We start from the raw sequence: 25,353 nt of genomic DNA, 5'->3' as shown, positions 1-25,353 counted from the left end.
TGCGTTTGGATTGACACGAGGGTTATAAACAGATTTTATTTTTAGCTAAAATATACATCTACTGGAATAAATGGAGAACGATCAATGAAAATAAAGCAGGAAGTGCCACTCTCTCACCATAAGCACACCATAGGACCACCAGTCAGCGCTGTATGTATGTCCTCTCCGGTTCACCACCTCTGGGGCCATATACTCCACCGTCCCGCAGAAAGAGTATGCTTTGTTTTCATGATCAATCGACTCCTTACTGAGTCCAAAATCTGCACAAAATACAAACGGTCAGATATCATCACTACCTTCCAAAGCAAAACTTCCTTTCACAAACATTAATTCTGTCACGTCAGCCTGTCATATATTAAAGTGTGGTTTACACGGTCATAAACCTCCACAGAGGGAAGGTTAAATCGTCCGTCTGGCCTCCCATGAGGCTGCAGCCAAACGGCATCGACACAAAACCCTAAATGGTCAAGGTGGCACAATGCTGACGCAGCTATTCCAACAATATGAAATTACCTACCTGTCAGCTTTATGTGGCCTTCCTCGTCCAGGAGTATGCTGAAATGACATAGATCCTCAGCATTAGAAAGACATTAAACAGAGCATGAACACAGTCACACAAGGGTCTTCCTACTGTCTGAAACACAAGGACATTTCGGTCTTTTCCACCGTTACCACTACAATCATTATTTCCTAATTCTCTCCAGACATAAATGTGATTCATGGAATACCATCGGTGTGGAAAGATGAATGTGACAGAAACAGTGTGATAAAAATTGAGAGCCCCATACTGAACATACAGATCAAATACACGTTCTTATAAGTAGTATATACTGTATAAATGCAACATATGTACACCTAAGTCTTCATTAATGAACAATAATTGTATTTATTTTAATTAGGGTAAATTCACCTCAATTACAACACTCTGAGTGTTCATTGAGATCAATGTCAAAAGAGTTTTAATAAACCTGAATTCACACTATATAGCTGATGTAACGCCATCCCTATAATCTATAATACAGAAGGTCATATGTCCTTCTGTAATCTGACTGTGTTTTAAAATGTACTCTAAATTGGGTTTATATTGGGAACATTCTGTACTTCTCTGGTTTCAGATCTCTGTAGATGATGCCGAGTCCATGCAGATGGTCCAAAGCCAGAGCAAGTTCAGCCAAATAAAACTTCACGTCCTCTTCTGTGAACATCACCTGAGGGAGGACAAAACATGCTTACCGCGTAATCCACAAAGTCACACATACACGGGTCCCAAATGTTTGTGGGCACTTGAATTACCCCAAATGGCTTTCGTGTAAAAAAAAGTTAGTTTTGAAAAAAGCAGACAGTTTTTTTACCTCTTTTGACAAGCGAGTGAAAAGATCCCCTCCTCTTAAAAAGTCCAAAATCAGATAGAGCTTTCCTTCGGTCTGGAATGCTGCGAGAGAGAGAGGGAATTGTGGGTAATTAGTCTACAGGACATTAAAATGACAGCTGTTCTCAATTCTGATTGGCTGACAACCAGCACTCACCATAGTGTAGCTTCACGATAAAGGGATGGTTAACCTCCACCAAAATATCTCTCTCCATCTTAGTTCTGACCCGATCCCGTACTAAGAACACACATGCAAATAAGAGCACATAAGTAAACAGCATTTCTATTTAGATTACATTAACTGAGTTCAATAACAACACTTTCTCTCCCCTCCAACAACACTCCCCCCGCCAAGAAATCTGGCATGACAAAATCACGCAGATGGCAGCGAATGACTAATTAAATAAAGAGGGAAAAATGCAGCGCAAAAGAGGCAAGCATGTTCACTCATGTGGACATAGATGTGTTTATTATACAGAGGTACTGTTTTCTCATTGCTGAATCTATCTACATTTAAAAACAGCTACATCTGGGAATTAAATAACCAAAATACTGGAATACACGGATGTGGTTGCTGTGGAAAGAGTGAATGCATGGGGAAGATTTCCGAGTCATTTGGAGTCCCATGTGATCCTGGGACTTTTTGAACTGCCTACAATATCTCGCCTCGCACACCTGCAAAACTTCCTGTCGGGGGTAAAAACAATTCATTAGCTAATTCAGCTACAGGACTTAAGCCAAAGAAAATGAAAACCATACTGATGTAAACATCAAGCCATGTATTGCCTGTGTTTTGACACACAGGTTAGTCTTAGACCGACTAATATATCAACATAGTTTGAGAGCACCAGTGGAAGAATATGTCTAGGTTTTAGTGCCATTTTAAATAAAAGCAATGTTATACTGTATATCACAATTTAAAATGATTCTTGGCATAAATTCAACCCAAATATGCTTTAAATATTACATAACAATCGATTTTTGGATAATCCAATAAAAAATAAATAAAAAATGTATTTTATTAATTCCTTTTTATTAGGATAACAGCTCCTGCATATTTTACAAGAAAACTTGGTTTCAAAATATTATAAAACATAATAACTCCGAAATAATCATGCACCAAGCTGTGATGTTGCTTGGCAACCGTAAACAAGCAACAGTTACACTGTGGCTGCGACTCAATCTCACTTCACATTGCGACACCGTTCACTTATTTTCCTGTGACGTGACTGCGTGAGCGCATTGTGATACTTCACTCTTTTTAATAATGGTTGAAATACATATGAGAAACACTTTAATTATTTTGTTACACAAATTTGGTCTAATATTAAATTCAGCTGTTAAGTAAATTGTGTTCCCTGCCTGTCTAGCAATGTGTGTTTATACATAAAATACTGTAAATGTATTTTTAAAAGTTCTGTCAAGTTTCATTAGGTTTATTAAGTTGGCTCGTGCAATTTCGGTTAAACGGATTCGAAAAATGTCACGTGATTTCCGGTAAGGGAACATAGTGAGCATGGATGCTCCCTGACTTTTGCGTTGCATTGTGGGAATTTATAGGGAACGTAATCAGTGCACGGGAAGGATTTTGCGAATGAGACAGTCCTTAAAATGGCCGACTCCCTGATCTGTGCCCTGACAGAACAAGGGAGCTGACTGAGACGCACCCAAAGTCTACACTAGATGTCTGTTTGTTGTTGTATGCTACTGTCATACTTCCCAGTCATCCATAACTTGATACCTTTCAGGGTGGCTTTCTTCAGCACTTTCATTGCGTACAGCTGTCCTGCATCAGGGCCTACAGTTTTCTTCACCAGAAATACCTGTAAGGGTACCAGAGAAAAACAAAATCAAGTCTTTGTCAACAACATCAAAACCCGTTTGAAACAGGATGTATTTCACCTCAAGTCTTCCTGGAAACACAATTAGTTCATTTGTTATACCAAGCAGAGCTGATGAGGTAACTATAGTTACCGTGACCTATGAGTGTTCTATGCGTAATTTTACAAAGATTGTCCTTGGAACATGAATGACTGTTTTGTGCACGGGCACCTACATTTACTTACCTGTGCTGATTACATCGCAAAAAAAGGATAAAAATACACCTGTGCTACCATCCAAAACCTAGCACGCCGACTACAGAGGCAGTGTTTAAAAATATCGTAGGCACGTTCCTCACACAAACACTGCTCTAACAGGTCTGAATTTTAGTTCTGCATCCTGAGACACCTAATTTGGGGCAAATTATAGGGATACAATATTTTTATATATAAAGGTATAAAAAAGAATAGTACAGACGGTTTCAAAATGACAACATAAACAAACGTTACTGCGCATGCAAGCGTTCATAGACTGCCCTTAACTTCCGGTACACATTTGCAAGCAATAAAGCGCCTGTAGATTATTTCTGATAACAATCAAAAGAAACCGAGAAGAACCGTTACTTGGCTAAACTTGTCTCTCCAATATTTTGCATTTAGACTGTGATACCAAGCTCAATCGCTAGATGTCAATGTACCACACGGTTTCTTTAAATGCGACCAAACTACAGGACCCATTCGACAAATTGTTTATTTAATAAAATGAACATACAACAAAATTCAACAAATGGTTTATTTAATAAAATTATTATACAATAAAATAATAATACAAATTAATATTAACATCAATTAAATCAAATATAAACAGTTATATTATAAGACACTAGCCAAACACAGAGCGGATGCAGACCACTTGCGCGCGTCCAATGAAACGGTCTACAGGGAAACCAAAACTTTAAAAATGGAAAAACTATCAGAAAATTAGCATAAATTAGCATAATTGAGCATCACATCCTTTCACATCTTTTCAAAATGAAGTGCATTGAGTCTCTTGTGCGCCTCATGCGGCGAGTTATATTTGACAGCACGAAGTTAATGTCCATGTGAAATGTTTCTATTTTATTTAGAATGCTAGGATGACAGCTGCGTATGTAGCACACTAGGTTTTCGAAGTGAGCTTAAATGTAACATACCTTTCCGAAAGAGCCCTGTCCGAGCACCTTACGGAGCTCAAACTGTTCTGGGTCTGCCTTTTCTGAGCCCTCTTTAACATGATGTGTGATGCTGATCTCTTTGACAGACACTTCTTCCTGGAAAAGAGATCAAAACAAAAAATGACTTCAACAAGACTCGTGCAAAACCTAAAGTGCACCGCAGTAACATGCAAAACAAACATAATCCGAAGGAGGTACTTCAGATACATTTTACAACCCTAAACTTATAAGCCTGTAAACACACCGTAAAAGTACACATATGGAACATTTCTGCATGCAAACGGTGAACTCCAAAGCGGTCGCAAACGCATCACTCTCACCCACGCCACGCACATCACAGCAGCACCAGGTTTCGTCCCACGTGCTCCCTGGCTTGACCTCGGGCTCGGCGCCCTGCTCCATGCCTGAGGGAGGAGGGGTTGAGCCCCAGCGATCCCCCCGCAGCGCACGCCTGCTGCTGGGTTTGTGATAGAGACAGCAATACCACAGTCTGTAGAAAGCTTACGTGATGGACAGCTTCCCACATGGTTGCCATGACGCCGCCCCCAATCCTCCTGCTCCATCACAGCATCGGTAGGCGTGGAGATGGGTGACTAAAGACTCAATGCTCCTCGTTCCTCACTCTCTTCCTCCTACTCTCTCTCTCTTTCCATCCATTTCACTTTGTCTCCCCCTCTAATCCTTCAGCTTCCTATCTCTATATTGTGAGATGATGTCATCCTACGTTGGCTTACCGACCAAGTGGCTCAAAAGTGATGAAAGTTTATGGGCACAGACACACAAAGTCCTTCAATACTCAACGTACAAATGAGAATGAAATGAAAATAAACAAACCCCTCATGTGTTTGTAGATTCTGCAAATGCAACAAGTGACAAGCAAAATTGTCTGTTCACAATGCCGCAGAACCAATGTAGGATGTGACACACTCACAGCGTTACATGAAGGGGGACTCTGGACCAATACGCTTTTAAAAGGGGTGGGGCTAACTGGTGTGACACTGCAGAAATAGAAGATATCAACAAAATGTTCTGTCACCATTGACTACCATAGTAGGAAATATTACAATGGTAGTGCCACAGAACTGTTTGCTTTCCTACATTCTTCAAAATATTTTCTTTTGTGTTCAACAGAACAAATCATTTTTTCAATGGTGGCCAAGAACTGTTGGTTACAAGCATTCTTCCAAATATCTGTCTTCACAAAGAAATGTATACAGATTTAGAACAACTCGAGGGTGAGTAAATGATGACAGAATTGTCATTTTTGGTTGAACTGTGTTTTTGTTTTAGATAATTAAAGGGATAGTTCATTCGAAAATGAAACTTCTTTCATCATTCACTCACCCATGCCATTTCAAAACCGTATGACTTTCTATCTTCTGCAGAACCCAAAAGAAGATATTTTGAAGAAAGTTGGTAATTAAACAACACTGGACCCTATTGACTTCTATTATATGGATAAACAGAGAGACATTTCTCAACATATCTTTTTTTGTGTTCCAGAAAAAAGCACACAAGGGTGAGTAAATGATGACTGAATGATTTTGATACTTTTTGGGTGAACTAGAAAAAAACAACAATTTAAAGAAAAAAAATGTCTGCATGAAATAGCTAAACAACTTACTGCTAAATTCCACAATGCAACAAAGTCCTTTTGTGATCTCGACCTACTTCATGGCTGATTTGGTTAGATTTCCAAAATTCAGAACCTTCTTATTGAAATTCTGATCAAAATGACTCTTTTTTTTTTTTTAGGTAAGTGAAACATTACAGTACTATGTTGTTGCAAACTACATTGTTCACAGCACATAGTATGTTAGTAATCCACTCCAAACAGACATACAATTCCTTGTCTAAAGGTCACTGATGTAAAGATCCCTAAAGTCCACCTGCATTAGAATTACGATCTACAACAGTACACGTGGATCCCCATCGTCCCTCCCACCAATCACCAGTGTTGTCTCTACAGTAAATCCGACAGAACCATAAATACCTCAGAGTCCCATGAAAAGTGATGTGGAACCGAGGCCAGCGAACAATCCATCATCATGGTCCAGCCGAAATCAGTCTGGCATTTTTTCAGTCTGGGCTCTCTCAGAGCAGAAAGCATCCCGCCAAGAGGTGCTAGATCTCAACCCAGGCAGTGTTTCTAACTTTCCAGTCACTTCCTGAAGCCCTGATGGTTTAACATACGACAGCGTGTCTGCCTCGATCCAGCCCAGTCTGACGAGTTCGCTTCTAGTATGCGATCTACAGAAACATGGTTCTGTTGAGGCAGACCAGGAAACAATGAAACCAGTTGCCCTGCACATCCAGAGCTGTCACGCAGAGAGCGCTTCTGAACCAAAAGCAAGAGGAGAGAAAAGCAAGGATGATCTACTGATCACCTGTGGCACATTAAGCACATACGTAAATGCAAGCAGAAGCCCCTCCCCGCCTCTCTCCTCAGCACTCGCTGAGCATAATTCACACCTCGTCTCAATGTCGCCAAGAATGGAAACGGATTCTTCCAAATTAAACGAGGCTCTTACGCTACTGGGTTTAGTTGAACGTCAGAGGAAGATACAAGACAAGAGACTTGGTCTGGATGGTGATCGATATTTTTATTCATAAAAACATGACTGTAAAATAGAACTAAATAGTTAAATGTGTAAAGGCCAGATTGTAAAGTTCAAGTTCACTGTGTGAGAGCAGAGTGTGCATTATTCTGTCTGATGGAGATCTGAAGTCCAGTGTGTGTGTGTGTGTGTGTGTGTGTGTGTGTGTGTGTGTGTGTGTGTGTAGTGGCGGAAGTGTTGGTGGTGGTATTTTTGAGACTGTGATTCAGAGTGCAGATGGTGGTGAAACAGGATGAACATGAACATGAAATCACCCATCTAAAAAGCACCTTTATACATAACACCTTAAAAATGAATGACATCTTTACTAAAAAGCATCTTTATTTTCGTATTTTTAATGCATACCTTTAACACAACATTGCAGACTATTTGTAATGCATACTTTAATTAAGCAACACATATCACAACTTGTGATGTAGGCCTAATCTAAGTTTTATAGTGCATACTACTAGACTTAGTGCATACTAGCTTTGCAGTGCACAGAGTTAAAGGCATAGTTCACCCAAATTCTGTCATCATTTATTCACCTTCAACACCTGTATATGATTCTTTGCTCTGTGGAACACAAAAAGATATTAAAAAAATGATCTGTGGTTTTGTCAATGCATTGGAAGTCAAGGCGAGTTTGGTTGTTTGGTAACATTCATGAGAGTATCTTCTTTTGTGTTCTACAGAAGAAGTGAAGTCATACAGGTTTGGCATGATGGTGAATAAATGATTAAAAAACTGTCACTTTTCATCCTCAGGAAATGTTTTTTTCATAAATGTGAGGCACCAATCTACAAAATAGAGAGGACATAATGACACCAATATTAGCAAATCGGTTACTTTAAACTGAAATTGAATGAAAATCCCCAAAGGATGATCGACACGCTGACATCTCAGAAAGTTCACCAGACAATTCACATCAGAAAAATCTTCATTTACTCACGCGAATACAATGCCCTAGATTACAGCGTTAGTCTTACATATTTATTCAGATTGGAAGAAAAACAGAAAACCGAGATGCAAATTAAAAACACCATTATGTAATAACCTACAGGATAAACAAATAACAAAACTCCTCCAACAATAATAATCCTTCTCTGTTGTCCATAACCCCAGTGGCTTCACATGCCGCACAGTGAGTGAGTGTCTAATACATGCCTTCCGGAGATACACGTCAGCTTTAGAGCCAAGCGGAAACCCGATCACCATCCACGGTGCGGTACTCACAGTTTTGAAGGGGAATCTTTCCGGCTCCCTTTGAAAGAGCCTCCGCAGAACCTTCAGGCTACGCTGTAGCGCCCGGATGATTGGCTCACCGAAAACCAGAGTCCAGGCCTTGGTAGCCGCCATACCTCTCTGATGCCCGACTTCTGCCTCCGATCTGGAAGAGTGCTATCCGATCTGGAAGAGTGCTATCCAAGTGCGTGTTTGTGCCAGGATGTGCAAAAAGCTGTGTGGAGTGAGTGTCAGTACAATCGCTGAGGGGGATGCCCAGTTCGGAAGGAGGCGAGTGCTAACCCTAACCGGGAGATTCCCCTCTACGAACCCACCAATCGCTCCAGTACAGATTCCTAAAAATCCCTACACACTCCTACAGCTGACCACTCACAGAGAAACACATACACTCGGACAGAGCCTTGCTTCAGGATGTCAGGCTGCAGATGAGATTAACAACACCTGTTGTGTGAAGTTTGTAATGCAATGCAAGAACTGTCCATACGAGATCATAGGTGTGCAGAACACAATGAACTTCCACTGAACTTCGTAAACACATACGCATGCTTACATTATAATAACGGTCAACCAGTTATGGGTTTTTCATTGCCATATGTAGATCATGGGGGTCACCATAATGTTAGGGTGTTGTGGGTATTTCCAGTGCTAAAATGGCCCGAAATTCACTGGGGGGACTCTAGTTGGGGACATTTTTTATATTTTTAAATTTGCCACTTTATGCAAGTATGAAATTTGCATAGCATTTTGAGTTTTTTATGCATAAAAGATGGAAACCCTCTACATGTCCCCCCTTAAAATTCACTCCCTGGACCCAGTCCCCCGTACTGCCCCCATTTCCAGCTCTGGGTATTTCCCAGGATTATGCAATGGATAAACGGTATGGGATTTTTTTGCAATTTTTTATCATCCTCAGGTGCAAAAAAAAACCTGTACAAAGCTTCACATACAAGAAATCCAGATAAAAATCGAATTAAATGTTATATAATTAACAATACATATATTATTTATTTATAGGTGTATATAAAAAAAACATTATACATATAATATAATATAATATAATTTACAAAAACAGATACAAATTTTCAAAATTCATGTTTTATTGTGCATTCCAAGTAATATCAATCAAACTGCAGTTGGGTTTTGATTAAGTAATACTAAAAAATGTAGCTAACTAACACAATAAACCACAACAAAAACATTATAACGCAATAAAAACATGATTTTTGAATAAAAAAATGTAATTTTTCTTGCAAATATAATAATTAATGTAAAAATAATCAAATTGATCCATTCCAAAAAATTACTCAAAAATTTACTTCTTTTAAAAATTATTTTTTATAAAAACAGAAGATTTTCCACATCCATAGGCGAGGTCAGTAGATTTAGAAATTTAGAAAAGAGACAACCAAATCCATGTGGACACTGTTGTTAACCATCATTAAAAAATTTGTCCAAATATAATTTATATCATCATCTGATGTATTAGTTTGTCTCTACTTTAAATTACAGTCAATATCCTCATTATGTCACTGATTACTAGAGAGGACATTGCTTAGGGACAATACGGCCTCCAAAGAGGAACACACAATCCCACCCTAATTGTATTTTCCACCTCTTCATGCTGACAGATCCGCCTGCATGGAATTCTGGGACAGGGCTGTATTAAAGCCACTTGCGCAACACAATTAACAGCTCGACTGGCCAGGCTTTGAGGTCCTTGAGTCAGAATGGTAAACTCAAGCTATGCACCTTTAACCGGATGCCACACTCACTATTTTCCACTCAGATAACACAGGGTCAACAAACAGTCCCTAAAAGAGATTATTATCAGATGATGAGAGTATCCTGAAACAATAAGTCAGGTGCTAACAAACGGAAACAAAGTGTGGCGAACTCTGTCTGATTTGGACTGTTTGAGCTTTTGTGTACGTGTGCCAGTGAGTTATGCAACTCAACAGAGGAGATGTGAGGGCCTTTGAGGATCCAGTTTCTCTCTCTGTACTGATGCATTTCAAAGTCAGTTGGGTTTAAGGATACATATGTGAATCCGACACTCTATTCTAGAACATCCCAATCAGACATTTTGACCACAACTGTCTTAAAACTCAAACACATCAGAGGTCAGGTGCATTACGGGAGTTTGAAGGAGGTCCAACCAAATGCTGCTTTGGAGCCAAATAAAGCACAGCGTGACAGTCTGAGCATTTCAGACCTCTGCCTTAGCAGTTAGCATACATGCTCACACACATTGAACTGAGTACACATACTACACATGACTTATTTAAAATGATTAGAAGCTAAAAACAAAATTCCAAAATTCCAGGAAATATTGTAAACGTAAAGATTCGAGCTTAACAGACATATGGCTTAAACGCACTACATGATATTCAACAGGAACCAATATGCTTAAACCAAAACAAAGCGTGTGCTTTTATTGGAGACTAAAAGAACTCAAAATGGACGCAAATGGAAAAGAGATGGAGGCATAATTTATTCATTCATTTCCGAGGAGGGACAGGAAGATCAATAGAGCTAATCAATTATAAGTGAGCTAGTGTACTGTCCTCAACACGGTCCGACTCTGTTCCTCATAGATTTCTCCATTTTTGCAACTGAGCACAACATTGAATAGCAGAATATCTAATCCGTTTGAGGACCTCCTAAGCTAAGGACAATCAGACCATATGTTTTAGGTTTGCTTGTTCCTGCGGTCTAATTCAACAAGATTTCGAACCAGACTCTGTGCCTAATATACAATAGAGTAAATCAATTAAATAAAACTGAACTATTTGCATATTTTATTTTTGTTTGTCCTATTATAATTCACACGTTTCAACTAGCACTCTTAAGTAAAGGGAACTTAAATATATCAATTTACAAACTATAGTTCATCAAAAACGATTTATTTTGTTTAAATCCCTCATTTTTAAAGCTACAATCCGCGATAATTTTGGGGTAAAAACCATTAGAAATCAATTATTGAGTACATGCATAGACAGATCAGTGTTCAAAACTTAACTTGTCTTATTTCATTTAATTTTTGATTCACAACGGTAAGCTTATAATAATGATTTATAATTTGCGCTGTCGGGTCTCCCATGCAGCAAATTTGAATTTGGGGGAGAATCTCTTTGGGTCATTACATCACGTCTGTATACACAGAGGAGAGGAACCGGCTAGTTTATCACGTGTGTGGATGGTGCTGCAGCGACACGGCTGCGAGTGACACAGTTTTGTTCATTCTTATAAAAGTAGTTTATAATCATCATTCTCTAGATGGCTGTGTTTAAAAGCGATCATCTAGGGAATATGTCATGTAAACATCTCAATTTATTAAGTTCTGAATCACGTGTTGTTAATAACAAAGTATCCTCACGCTCCGGAGAGCTAGAGTAACGGCTTCGTCCTAAAGCAAAAGCTGATATTAACAGGGATTTTGAGAGTTGGCTCCGACAGATTGCATTAACAGGTAGGACGTCACTATTGTGATTTATTTTGTAAATTCTTTGTTTTATTTAGTCAGAAAAAACGCGGCAGATATGGTATGTGTTCAGATGACATGTTTCAGATATATTACTTGTAGGACGTAAGGTAGGCGGTATTTTCTATGTTATTACGAGTTTTTGTCTACTTCAGGAGGCGCGAAGCGATAACCAACGGTACAATTGATTCTAAATGAGTGATGTTTTAAATGTTTCGCGTTCCGGTCATCTGTTACGGTCACGTTGACGTGACAAAGCACAACCCACGTAAAGAAAATAACTCCGCATATAACTGCAATTTTATGTTTCAAACTGAGAACAAAGAGGCCAAACTTAAGGACTGCAGCTTTAAGTAGTCTAATATTTACAATTTCACATTTCAGGCCTGGTCCATTGCAGATCACTCACAAACACAGAAGGACGAGCTGACCACAGCACAAGCCTTTCCGATTTTACACTTATTTAATTCATTTTTACACTTACACATAAAGCAATATTCATGATTGTTTCCAAAAAAAAAGCAAAATAGTAATCTCTTGAAACCACCAACATAACAAAAACTCTTTTAATAACCATCAGAACAGAATACTAAACATAAATACGTCTCCTCCTTTTGTTTTGATTAAAAAACACATTAGTAACACTTTAATTAAACATTTACTCCTATTATTCAGTCCCAAAGCATTCTGGTTACTCGAAATCCTCTGCCCAATCATGTCTTTGCATCTGATTAGTCTTATTAATAAATTTAACATAAATAGTAAGGTACAGACCTAAAAAGCCTTGCCAAGTTTACTCAAAAGGTGTGTGCAACCACAGATATTAAGTTACTTTTTTTTATATAAGTTTTTTCTTTTTTTTACCAGTGAAGTCACAAACGAAAACCTGATCATCTGGTTTTAAGGCACCGCCGGGGTCATACGCAAATCACAATAATGTTGACTGAGTTCACACAGGCTATTTTTAAAATGTTTCCTCTGTACTTTGCGTCTGAAACGAATTAAAATTCCTTTTGATTTCTGTCCCCTTGTGAACTTAAATCGTAAGAGAGCAAAAGTAACATATGAAAGGTTAGATAAACACAGACCAGAAAAACAATAAAGGCAAAAAAACGGATGAAAAAAACTAACCGAGCAGTCACAAGACCTGACCAACACACAATACCAAACAACTCATAGTGCATATAATACTGGGTCTTAACCACAAATGCACTTGTGATGCACTCCTTTTCGTCTAGAAAGAATTGTTGTCAAATCGTCTAAATATGAATTTCAGTACGTTTCATAATTTCTGTCTAAACAGCCTAAAGTCATTGCTCATTCGAGAAAGAATGGATGACAATACATTACAACAGCGAACAAATGCTCAATGTTTCACCCACGTGAGCAGAACGTACTTAAAAATAAACTTCAACCACGAATTCCTAATATCAGAATTCGAAGGAAGCAACTGAGTTCTTCCACAACCAGGCGCTGCACAATGTTGCATGTTTGTTGCTTGGTCGCTCTAAATAAAAATAACAGTGAAAGAAGTCCTCACTTTTGCACATACGACACGGGGCTAGCCGCCCTCGAGAGCCCTTCGCTAAAGTGACAGGGTTGCCAGATCTTCACAGAAAAAATAAGCAAATAAAGACAAAAACAAACCTTAAAATGCAAATTGTTTATATATTTCATAAGACCAAAAATTCTTAAAATCTGCAACAGACCATTTATTAAGACCTAAGTGCCGAGGCTTTTTGATCTAAGACCAAACAATAAGCATAAAAGCAAAAGAGCGCTGTGTGATGTAGCCTTCCGAGCATAAACACAACACAGTTTAGTTTAAACTGACGGACAAAACGAATCTTTAGCCGAAAAACATGTCGCTATGGTTACCAGTTTGTCAATCATCACAAATGCGGGAGTGTGTACTATGTGTGGCTAAAGTCATTCGCGAACCAGTGGGCGGGGCTAGAGAAGTAGTCGTTGATATTTTTCTGTGGAGGCGGTGTTCAACCTATCAATGACGTCATAGATACCTGGCGTTCGCTGAGCCTGGCGTCAATAACAGTTGTAATTTCAGTAACAAGGGCGTTTTCAGTTCTGACACTTACAGGAAGTTCGCTTGAATACGATTCCCTCTTATATAACAAAAGCTCGGGTTAAAATTGAGGTCTTAATTCATCGCCCCTTTAAAAAGCTCGCAAAGAACAGAAACAATGACAAGAATGTGCAGATCATGTATTAGGGAGATTCCTAACAGTTCACTCCAAAGCATTCTTTTGAAAACAAAGGTTTCTGCACTTTGATGTGGTTCTTCCCTCTAAGAGTGCAGACAAGCGAAGAATCCTCTACAAAGATTCATATAATCTAAACTACGTTGACAGCTTGCAAACGACTCCTTTAGCTCCGTAATTCTTTTACAAAACATCTCTCTCTATTAACGGTAGGCTTAAACGGCCACTAGTTTTTATTACAGCTGCAATTCACTTTTAGACAAGATTTCTGATCTACATACCATCACATTTCTCTAACTGGATCAGAGCCTGTATCTACACGAATATGTCAATGTTTACCGTACGCCTCTAATATTACAAGCTGACAGTTCCTACCCGTGCGTTTCTCTGCTTGATTCGCAGAGGAAACATTTTCAGCATGGTCCCGTCGGCATGTCAGCCCCTCCACGCTATGGACGACTAAACCAGAAGTGTTGTCCAGCGTGGCAGGAGTGGTCTGACTGTGGTGTGGTCATACATACAAAAGAGCAGCTGAGGAAACGCCTGCCCAGGAAGGGCCTACAGCTGCCGGTCAGCACGAGATTAGAACTGATGTCCTGCTCTGGTTTCCCTGGCAACACCTGAATAGGAAGAGGTACATCTTTCCAAAGAGAGCATCTCTGATATAAGCCACATGCATACACACCCCAATTTATACATTCTCCCCCTTACACACAAGTGACAGATTTATAAACTCTTTCTAAGAAAGTTTGTTTACTTCATAAACAGCAGAGGTAAAATCTTCTCCATAGAAAATAAGGTATGCCCATTTTCTGAGCTAAAGTTTGTTGTGCGGCGCCAAATGGAGTTCAAAGGTGGGGTATTATTTTTTCATCTGCCTCGCTTGACTTCCTGTGCTGAATGACAGAGCCGGAACCCTCCCATCAGCCCCCTGTTCTTGGACAGCTCTCAGGAAGCGAGGGGCATTACGTCACCCTCAGATCCTGACCTCACAGAGATCTAAGTTCCTCCTCTCACACATGGAAGAGAGCCAAGACGTCCTCCCAAATGTGGAAAAATACTGTCTATCTTCTCACACAGGGAAATGTAAAATCAACAATGTTTTCCTTTCTAACGTTGTAAATGTTAAGGAGAACAGACCGCAGGCATGTGGGCGTGACATGTTGCGGGGGGGGGGGGGGGGCAGTCCTAAAACTCTTGCCCTTGATGTGCCTGATGATCTTCTCCTGCATCCTTCATTACAGCGCAGTAGATAACACTTACTCATCCTGACACAGCACAGACTTCACAGTTCACGCCGCAGAAAATATCAGCATTTTCTCACCCATTCTCTCCTGCTGTTTTCCAAAAGCTCATGTCTTATCAAAACACTCTCTGGAGTCATTCACAATTATTGTCGTTGTGGCACCGATGTATAGGAGATGGAGGGCGTTTTAACTGTGAGTGCTTGTGATGGAGACATTTGCATTCAGCCAGCAGAGACAAGATTAATGGATTCTTCTCTCTAGATCTCAATACTATTATAACAACCACTTCCCTCAGCAATCTCTCTCATAAAACTGCTCTATTCTTCTGCCTTCAATTTCCTCTATGGTTGCCTTTTTTCCGCTTCATGTTTTTTCACTTTCCTTCGTTTTGTGTTCATCCTGGCAGGACAGTGGAGCCCTGCAGAGGATGGCCCTACCTTTTGGGGGCCAGATGACAACGTTGTCACTCGTCCTGAAAGGGCATCCTTGCGTTTCAGGGACCTTTTGTTGATCACGCAACGCGTGTTTATACTGTAAGCCATTCAAACATTAACATATGTTTTTTTTGTGATTTTTTCCAGAATTTATTTCAAGTTTAGCATTTTCAAGTGATGACTCGGATGTAAAGAATTTGTAACAAATCAGTAATGTGGCACACCGTGTGCTATAATTGAACAAATTCATATTATTATTATTATAGTAATTTAATTGTCTCCCTCACACTTCAACACCTCGCACGCGAGCGGCGCTGTGCGACACGACAGAAACCATTAAGAACAAGGCGTTTGTCACGTAGCATTCAGTGGGGATGGAATTTCTGTATATAATAGGTTCTATAGTCTTTTGTCACGTCGCACCGTGAGATTGCGTCTGTATTTACAGTATATGCTTTTTGTAAAAAAGCATAAAATAACAACAACACTTTCTGTTTACAATAAAACAGTGACCACTGGCACATATGATGCTTACTGTAATTGCATGTTTTAATAATCGATTGTTCGTCTGCATCGATGCTGTAATCGATCACATCTGCATCGCGATGCAACGTAAAATCGATTATTTTTGACAGCCCTATATTTGTGGGTGACCTATCCCTTTAAAAAATAAAATATTCTAAATGCAAGAGATTACATTTTAATGACATTTATATTGTCATTGATACAGCTACAATCTGTATGTTGCCAACTCTGTTTGAAACATAAAATTGCAGGTTACGTCAAGTCAAACATCAAACTAACATTTCTCGCAAAATTATACCCATGCATCTTGAATGAAAATATAAATTATTATTATTATACGCCGTTGTGAATCATGGTAAACCAAGGAGACAGTTTTTATGCACTTTTTATATTTTTTGTTTGTTTATTTTTAACCAAACTGTTATTGGTTGCAGCTTTAAAAATGTTTCTGAAAATCAAAGGCAAATTATTTTAATGGTGGGGCCGGTAAAAAGGCAAGTGCCAGAAGCAGAACAAATAAAAACCGGATGTACCAGGCCAGCAGAAGAAAAACCCTCATTGTTGAGCCCTGCAGACTGAAGCTTTGTTGCACAATGTCCCCTCTTCATCACCCCTGAGATCTAGAAAGACCTTCCGAGTCCTGACCGACCTCAACCCCCCTTTTCTGAGGCTCTGAAGCTGTTGTACTAATGAGAGCCTGTCCTTGTAACTCTTTGGTGGAAAATGATGATGAATCAACTCTCCCACACTTATTCAGGTCAGAACAATACACAGAGAGTTTAACCAACATGAATTCCGAGGGTCTCAGACCCTTCCACAGTCACACGCCGTATCTCTGACACACACCCACCCACACTTGTTCTCTTACACATACACGGTGCTGTCACAACACTTTCGCGTTCAGGTTATGTAGGATGTTAAAGAAAAGAGATTCACAATGAGAGCTTCACAGGAAGCCTTTATTGAGAATTAATGCCATTACTCAGTATAGCCTGTGTGCGCTCAAAAATGAGCCTCTGTGTATGTATTACAGAGACCAGGGGCCCGTTTCAGAAAGGAGGTTTAGTGAAAACTCGGAGTATATTAACCCTGAAATGAGGGAAACTCTGGGTTTTCCGTTTCAGAATGCGAGGTATGTCAAAGCTGAGAAAGCGGGGTAACTCAAGCCTAAAGGAGAGGTAACTTATACTCCGAGTCAGTAACCGTAGTAACTTACTCTGTGAACCTAACCTGGTCAGGTTTTCTTTCCATCTCCTCCCCCTTTGTAAAGCGCAAGTGGCGTAACTCATTCATTCATTCATACAGTCATTCATGGCACACATTTTGATCACACCGAGACCATCTCAGTTACTAAAATGTCATATGTGCTTTTATAGAGGATTCAGAAGAGGCTGCATTCATTCATTAGGATGTTCTTTGATTTCAGGAGAGGAATTTAGGAGCCGAGTGATATTTTGTCTTTTTATTAAAACCGTACCATTTTTCTTTACAGTGAAATAGATATATCAAAACACATCATCCATCCTTACATCAATACCATCAGCCATCGTGGCCGTGTATTACATCAGAGCAGATTCTTTCCCTTACATGGTCTCACAAATTGTTGTTTTCTATGGCTTAATAAAGTGTATAAATAAAGTGCACGAATAAAGAAATGAATAAATACAGACATAAATGCAGAAATGAAGCGATAAAGGTAATAAACAAGTAATTTAGACGTGCAGCCATTCACACTAACAAATGTCCTATACGCCATGACGACTCACACTCATCACTAGGGCACTGATGGGGAGTGAGAACATAATATTTTTTTTTATTTCTGTTGTTTCATTCACTCATTTACTGATTCATTTGTTTGTTTATTGGTACATTTATCTATTTATTAATTTAAACTTAAGTCATTTTCAGCACATTAGTTAATCCACTGTATGCAGAGTGGAAAGTGTGCCTCGCTCTCAAGCGCTTTCTGCCGCCGTGTTGCTTTTTTGGTGCCGTTGCCATGGTGAATCGTCATATCGGGCTCCATTGATCATGGCTTGTCGTAGTTGTGGTGCAAGCACTTAACTCAAGGTAAGTCTACCCAGAGTTGATAGAACTAACTCAATCAGCTGTTCTACAACTCAAAGTTTCGCATCTCGGTGTAGATCAACTCAGAGTTCACATTTTAACTCGGTGTTGGTTGAACCTCCTTATTGAAACGGGCCCCTGAGCTGAGGAAATCATTTAGCTTTAATTTCTTTTAGCTTTTTAGTTTATTTTAGCCTTACGTTTAGCCTAACAATCTGTTTTATTTATAATTTATAAACTAAAAGTTTACAGAACAAGAAATATAGTGAAAAAGTAAATTTGTCAAATTTTAAAGGAAAAAACCATGAGGCTGCACTGCAGTAATATTAACAAGGTTCATAGTTCAAATCAGAACATTAAATTTGTGTTCATCTTAATTTAAAGTTACTTTTAGAGTCATGGATCTTTTTGTTTCATTACAGTTCTTCCAAATATTGTGTTTATTAAAAATGTATTTGTGTCTGCAATTTGTAACTTTTCCTCTACATTTTCCATCTATATTGACCCAACTTGCAAGTTAAGTTGAACAAACAAAGTCAGGCTGTGTCAACATAAAACATTACATTGAAACAGCTAAACTGCCAAACCATTTATTTTACAGTGTACTGTACATGGGCTAAAAGCAAATGACGTCAAACTGACATTTCCTGCAAAATCGTACCAGACAGCTCATCATATAAAGCATTATTATAAGTTAACCATTGTGAATCAGGGTAAAGTACTTATACAGTTTTGAAAACTGACTTTTTATTTACTTGCTCAATAACGTTTTTTTTTTACCAAATAAAATGACTTATTTCATTTTAGTTTAGTGTTATTTAACCACACGCGTAACAGGTCTTAACAGACCCATCAGTAAACAGGACTCAGAGAGCATTACTGGTATTGTATAATGCTTGGTGTAGGATCACACAGCCTTTGAAGATGGATGCATGGATTCCGGTGGGAAGCAGGAAGAAACTCTACAGAGGAATGTAAATCTTAAAAGCCAAAGGTTTACAGAACATATACAAACACAGTTCACTTAACAGACATAGAGTTTGTCATTTCTCAAACTATATGCGCGGTCAATAACAAAGAAAATCTCCACCCATTTGACCAAAAACAGTAAATCTGACTGCTTAGAAAAGCAATAGCACACATCCCTCAGGTATCAGTCATATACGTTACACAAACAGTGCTACGTGTCAACGTTTGATACTTAGTGGTTGTTCATGTCAATATTAAAATAGCATTGCTTGCCTTGGCAAAGATGTCAGATTTTGCTAATTGGCATGTGCGCTCTTTTCAAGAAAAACACACTCAAGTTTGTTAACCACAGCCGGACAAGTGCTATGAATCAGGTGTGCAGGGCCATGCTGGAGGAGTGAGTCAGAGTAGATACAAGACAGCATGATGCCTCGCCACTCTTACACCGCAGAAAAAACACACAGAGAGAGAGAGAGAGAGAGAGAGACGGAAAGAGAGGTAAAGAAGAGGCAAGAGTGGGTGTCCGCAAAGAGAAAGAAAGTCAGTCCAGATGGTCAGAGAAGATTAAATACCATCTGCCCGAGAGATCTAGAGACATAGCCAAACATTAGCACAAACAAGCACAGCACACCCCACACGCCCCGCACACAGACACAGATGAAACTCGTGCTGTACACATGCATAACCCTGAAATGAGACAGTACATCAGTGTCTCTCAGGGTCTCCGAGTGGAAAATGAAGAATCACTGTTATCTGATTAGGAAAGATGACACAGAAATAAAGCGTATTCAAATGAACTTTTCAGTGATATCGAATCACGTCGACGGTTCATTTTCATTGTGAGATTAAGGTCCCTGTTGTCTCCTCTTGTCTGATGGAGCTGTGTTGGTTGAAAATAAAAGTGGTAAGTTTGTAGGTCGTGATTTAATAGCAGGTTTTCTATATTCAAAAAATAAGGGCTATTTAGTTCTGCCAATTAACATTTTTGGCTCCAAACTAGAAATTTTCAGGTTTGAGCCGCAGCAACTTATGAGCTAACATCACCGTTTCGCAGAGCCACAGTTACTTGTTTCTGTAAGTGACCGAACAAGCGTAATTGCAATTAATGTCAATTTAATTGAGATGAGGAACAAGCACTCACCAGGGGGAGCCACTGAGCTCACTGAGAGTGAGAGTTTTAGATAGAATGATAAAAACTCTAAAATGGCTTCCAGGTAAAGTTAATTGGCTGAGTGCAAACTAAATATAACAAACACTTTCCACTCTTCTTCCTGTTTTATTGTTCCGTCACAGCTATTCCAAGACCACCGAGCACATGACTAATGCATTCACACACACCCTCCAGCTCATTAATTCTCATCAGGCTACTGAAATAGTGTTTACCGTAACACACCACATTAAACAGGGATCGGAACATGGCCAGGTTAGGGCACATACATTTACCAACACACAAACACAACAAATGCAATAGCATTCATTACATTCAGATCCCTTTGAATGCAATGACCAATAAGAGAAGTAGTAATGTGTACTGATCAGATTTTGAGAGGTCTTCTGTATTTGGGTGAATCTCGGTTAAAACCTCTGAGAATATATTTTAACCTAAATAAACAAATAATATTTTGCTTTAAGAAATCCAAGCATATTTAAAGACCATTAACACTAGCATTTCTATATTTTTATGACTATTTTAAATATTATTTCCTCTTATATACATTATATACATAACTATGTGATTTGAAAGGGAGGGGAGAGGGTTGGAGTGAGCCGTTGGTTGCAATGCGCAACTTCACCGATAGATGCTGCTAAAAATTACACAATGGTTCTTTAATTTATCTTATGATGTATATTATTACTTAGTAGGGATGCAACGATATGTACATTTTGGCCGATAAAATGTATTGATAATTCTTTGACATTGGAAGCCGTTAACTGATATATTGGCCGATCTTAATGTTAATATACTCTACATTCACTGCAAAAAATGACTCTCTTACTTAGTAGTTTTGTCTTGTTTTCCAGTAAAAATATCTAAAAATTTTGAATCAAGATGCATTTTCTTGATGATCAAACTGACCTAAGAAAATAAGTCTTGTTTTTAGTCAAAAAATATAACATTTCAGTGAATTTGTGCTTAAAACAAGCAAAAAATCTGCCAATGGGCTTGAATCGAGTGACTAAGGAAAAGGTAAACCTTAATTCAAGATTATTTTACCCCAGATTTTTTTGCTCATCAAGAAAATGCATCTTGATTCAAGAATTTTTAGACATTTTTACTGGAAAACAAGAAAAAAAGACCAAGTAAGAAAGTCATTTTTGCAGTGTTTTTCTGAGCCTGAAATTAAAGGCAATAAGTGGACAGCTGCTTTTATTTTAGAACATTTACTACAAAAAACAAGGTAACATTTGGTCATGGCTGATGATATACCATTTGATAGGGATGAAAATATATCGTGCATCACTATTACTATGTAAAATATTGATAGACTGTGGCAAATTGGATAAATTTAATTAAATTAACATAAAAAAACTAAACAAAAAACAGAATAACAATAAACAAGAATATTAAGAGTAATGGGAATTACAAAAAGCAAAATGTCTGGACACTTTATTTTTTGAGTGGTTTTAAACTTCATTGTCAAAAAGTTATTTCACCATACAAAAGAAATGAATGGTCTTTATTTCTTAATGCAAATTTTTCCATTTTGAGGTTAAATATGACTTTTCCCTTTCAAGTTAAACGTGTGGACCAAAGCATTGATGAAAAAATAGTGAACTACTTCTAATCCAAATCTAGCATACCAAAGTTGCAAAGCAGCAGCTTTCAGAAACTTTACATCTGAACATGTGCTCATGTGTGGGGGGGGGAGTTCAGAGGGGAAACGAATCCTCAAGAGAATGTTTTAATGACGGGCCAGCTTTCCTCGCAAACAAGATCCATAGGTCCATCTGCCCTGCATTTAAAAATCAATGCTTCTCGGCAACAGCTAGAGAGGAAGACGAGGGAGTCTTTTAGTGGGAGAGGAGACCTAGAAAGTCTGCTTTGCTGTTTCCTGTATGAGGTCAGACTCTATGATGTCACAATGGTGCAGATACATGTTACAATAACTCATTAATGCCATCTGAAAGAGTGTAGGAAGAAGCTTCCCTGAACTAGAACAACCATTAGCTCTTATACAGATACGCTCCCGCAAACAACAACAATGAGCACTTTGTTGTCCAGCCTGGAATGCTGGCCCCCACACAATGAGGATGGTACATTCTAGACTGTACAATGTCGTTCAAAGGGCGCCTGTGTAATATGCTGGATTTCTAGTTTCCCCGGCATGCATACGACAATCGGAGGCCTAATCAATAACTTAGATTTATCACCAGATCCCCTTTACAGGAACACACGCACATGTTGAGGAGGTGGTACCACCATCTCTAGTGTACCACGTCCAAAGAAGAGCCTCTTGTACTGCACCTTTGAGACTAAGCTTGTGAGAATCCTTGACGAAATGTCAAGTGTTACAAAACACTGAACAGCAATATAATAAGGAGATCAAAGCCCATGAGAAGACATGTCTTGAAATGATGAGAGGTAGCGGGAGAGAAAGAGAGAGAGAGACACAGAACAGTGTAACAGAGGGGGAAACACGGCACTCACTTGACATGATAGGTTTTCATCGTCTCCTGTGGAGTCCTCCAAGACGTGTTGAGGCTCTGTCTGTCATGCAAAAGAAACGTGAATACGTAAAATAAGTGTCTCAGGCACAGCTTGGCAAACCATTGTGGATAGAAAATACAATACGTGTTAACAGTCTGAGGTACGCTGTACATTGTCTTGCGTATTTAGACCTTTGACTGCCAGCATAAGGTTTGGACACACTGCAGCTTATTCTGGCCAAATACCGCCAATTTAGGCAAGAAGAGATTATCTGACTAATGGTGTAAGCAAACAACCACACGTTTTATTTTTATCTTCTGTTTAAAGGCAAATTAGTCTGACACTGATGATACCACAAGAAAACAGATATTATGTATGCTGTACTTTTTCATTTTTCCTGCACAATCAAAAGCGGTTCAGTCCGAGGCTGAGACCACACTGAGACTATACTGAGACCATAACTACAGTGTGGATCTGTATTATGAGTTTCTAGGAATGACGTAGTCTTGATTACTACAGCAGACTCATGCCAGTATAAATGGTGCTTCTCTGCACCAAATGACAGTGGTGGAACTTCTTGGTCAGACAGCGCCCGCAGGCTGTCATTGACTGTTTAGGGTTAATTAGTTAGGGTGGGGACACAGACGGACTAATCTGTCAATGCATAGAAGTGAAACTGACAGATAACCCGTGAGAGGGCCTGCCTCTCATTCAGTCTCGTAATAACATCTCGACAGCTTTTACGGCATACTTTATTACATATGGATCAATGGGGTTTCAATGAGCTGTAATGTCTGAACATTGTGTCATATCAGAATAGATGACCGAGCAGTCTGGAGTACAATTTATGAGTGATTCGCTAGATGATGATGTCATTTACATGTGTGTGTGATCGATTGCATGGTAACGAAATCCCTGTCTTAGATCTGTTGTGGCATTGAAAAGGTCAAAGTTAAGGTTATTACATTTTTAGAAAATCTGTAGTGATGTATCCGTTAAGACAACAAATGCATGGATGGTAAGAGATGAAGAATTGGGTGTAAAAAAATGTTGAAATGTTATTATGTGTAAAGACAAATTGTTTAAAAGACCCTCCAGCCTAAAAAAAAGAACAAAACAGTTTGCAAGCAACCGTATTTTACAACCCATGATGTATTTATGTAGAATTCTTTGGATTTTTTTATCCAAAATTCTGAAATTCCATGTTTAATATTTTGTTCCAGCTCCAAGTAAACTCTCTGCCCTCGTGACTCATACACTGTGAACGAAAACGTTTGCATCAATTCATCATAATTGACACTCTACAGATTCCCATAAATAAATCGAGTTTTACTTCATCATCAAAGTGTCATCATCATCATCATCACCGTCACAGCACCGGTATGAATCAGAGGCTCAACGATTCTTACGCACTGTCTGATTCACACATTACACAGTGTTTCATTAAAACTTCAGTCTCCATTAACAACAAAAAAAGATACTAATCTAGGTGCCTATTCTTTTTCCAGTATTTACACATTCAACTTTAAAATGCAAAATAAGCCTTTTACAAAAGGATCATTTGAAAAGTACGCACAGCCATAACGCAGGTCGTACTCTTTAACGGGTAATCTCCTAATATCAGATATTCAGATAAAGATCTGGAACAGGTTGTACTCTAGGAGAATACAGAAACGGTCTTTAAAAATAAAACTAATGCGGCTGTATTTAACATATAATGTTAGGTAGTATGAACGCTGGAGACTCACCTCGCTCGCCGCGCTGCCGATTGCCATCTTTCGCCAAGGGTCAACTAGTTGTGCCAGTGGCATCTCCACTTTTTGAAGGTTCTCTTCTTGAGAAATCAGCTTCAAAACGATTTCGAGCTACTTCGTATATACTGTGCCTGATTGTTTTCGCGATCTTGACATAGAGGAACGAAGATGGGAACCCAGGGCTCGTGCGCGTAACGCATCCAAATACGCCGCCACCTTTTCCTCCACTCACCTCTGTCAGTCAGCGCGGCGTTTCCATAGAAATACAATGACCGTGCCCCTGATCTCACGCCACTCGCCCTCTCTCTCTTCGCCTTCCCCTTTGATAGAAAAAACACGTTCACGCTCTATTCACTTCCGCTTCTCGAGGTATGGCACATCGGATTGGCGGATCTACGGGTCAGTCATATAATGCGGGCGGGGCTGAAGCTGCGGACTTGGAGCTCACAGACGGACAGGTGAGAGCACGTCTGGTCTGTGATAATCTTGTATTCATTTATGCCTGTATATTATATATACGGAAATATATATATATTTACAAATGTTATTATTTAATAATGCATTTGTTTATTTTATGTCTATATATTATAGGCCAATATACATAAATATAAACCTTTGTATATTTTATTATTTAATAATGCATTTATATATATATATTTTTTTTTTTCCCACTTTTTTCATTGTCCCAGACAGTTCTAGTCTGCCTCAGATAAATTTGTAACTTGTAAACTGTGATTTGACACTTGGTTCAGGCAGGCGGACA

The 25,353-nt window shown here is 38.9% G+C and overlaps 1 protein-coding gene across 6 annotated transcripts in view; it reads right to left on the bottom strand.

Moving 5' to 3' along the window:
• rps6ka3b (ribosomal protein S6 kinase, polypeptide 3b) overlaps positions 1 to 24,944 on the bottom strand; it is a 31,343-nt gene extending 6,399 nt beyond the window's left edge. Inside the window, exons 1-9 of one of the 6 annotated variants that reach the window (XM_057322288.1) lie at positions 24,585 to 24,944; positions 22,837 to 22,896; positions 4,383 to 4,499; positions 3,111 to 3,192; positions 1,527 to 1,607; positions 1,353 to 1,432; positions 1,102 to 1,208; positions 518 to 555; positions 118 to 260 (exon numbers count right to left, since the gene is read on the bottom strand). In XM_057322288.1, the coding sequence (XP_057178271.1) occupies positions 118 to 260; positions 518 to 555; positions 1,102 to 1,208; positions 1,353 to 1,432; positions 1,527 to 1,607; positions 3,111 to 3,192; positions 4,383 to 4,499; positions 22,837 to 22,896; positions 24,585 to 24,647 (771 nt within the window). In that variant the 5' untranslated portion in view covers positions 24,648 to 24,944. Of the gene's footprint in view, positions 1 to 117; positions 261 to 517; positions 556 to 1,101; positions 1,209 to 1,352; positions 1,433 to 1,526; positions 1,608 to 3,110; positions 3,193 to 4,382; positions 4,500 to 4,647; positions 4,687 to 4,723; positions 5,096 to 6,396; positions 6,776 to 14,320; positions 14,386 to 22,836; positions 22,897 to 24,584 lie in introns of those variants that run through there. The other 5 variants (XM_057322292.1, XM_057322290.1, XM_057322287.1 and 2 more) reach the window with 5 other exon arrangements.
• Between the last annotated feature and the right edge of the window lie 409 nt (positions 24,945 to 25,353).

The sequence above is a fragment of the Triplophysa rosa genome, linkage group LG23 (assembly GCF_024868665.1).
Source record: "Triplophysa rosa linkage group LG23, Trosa_1v2, whole genome shotgun sequence".
NCBI lineage: Eukaryota > Metazoa > Chordata > Actinopteri > Cypriniformes > Nemacheilidae > Triplophysa > Triplophysa rosa.
Note: the sequence above shows the minus strand (reverse complement) of the source record. Positions and strands in the feature narration are given on the sequence as shown.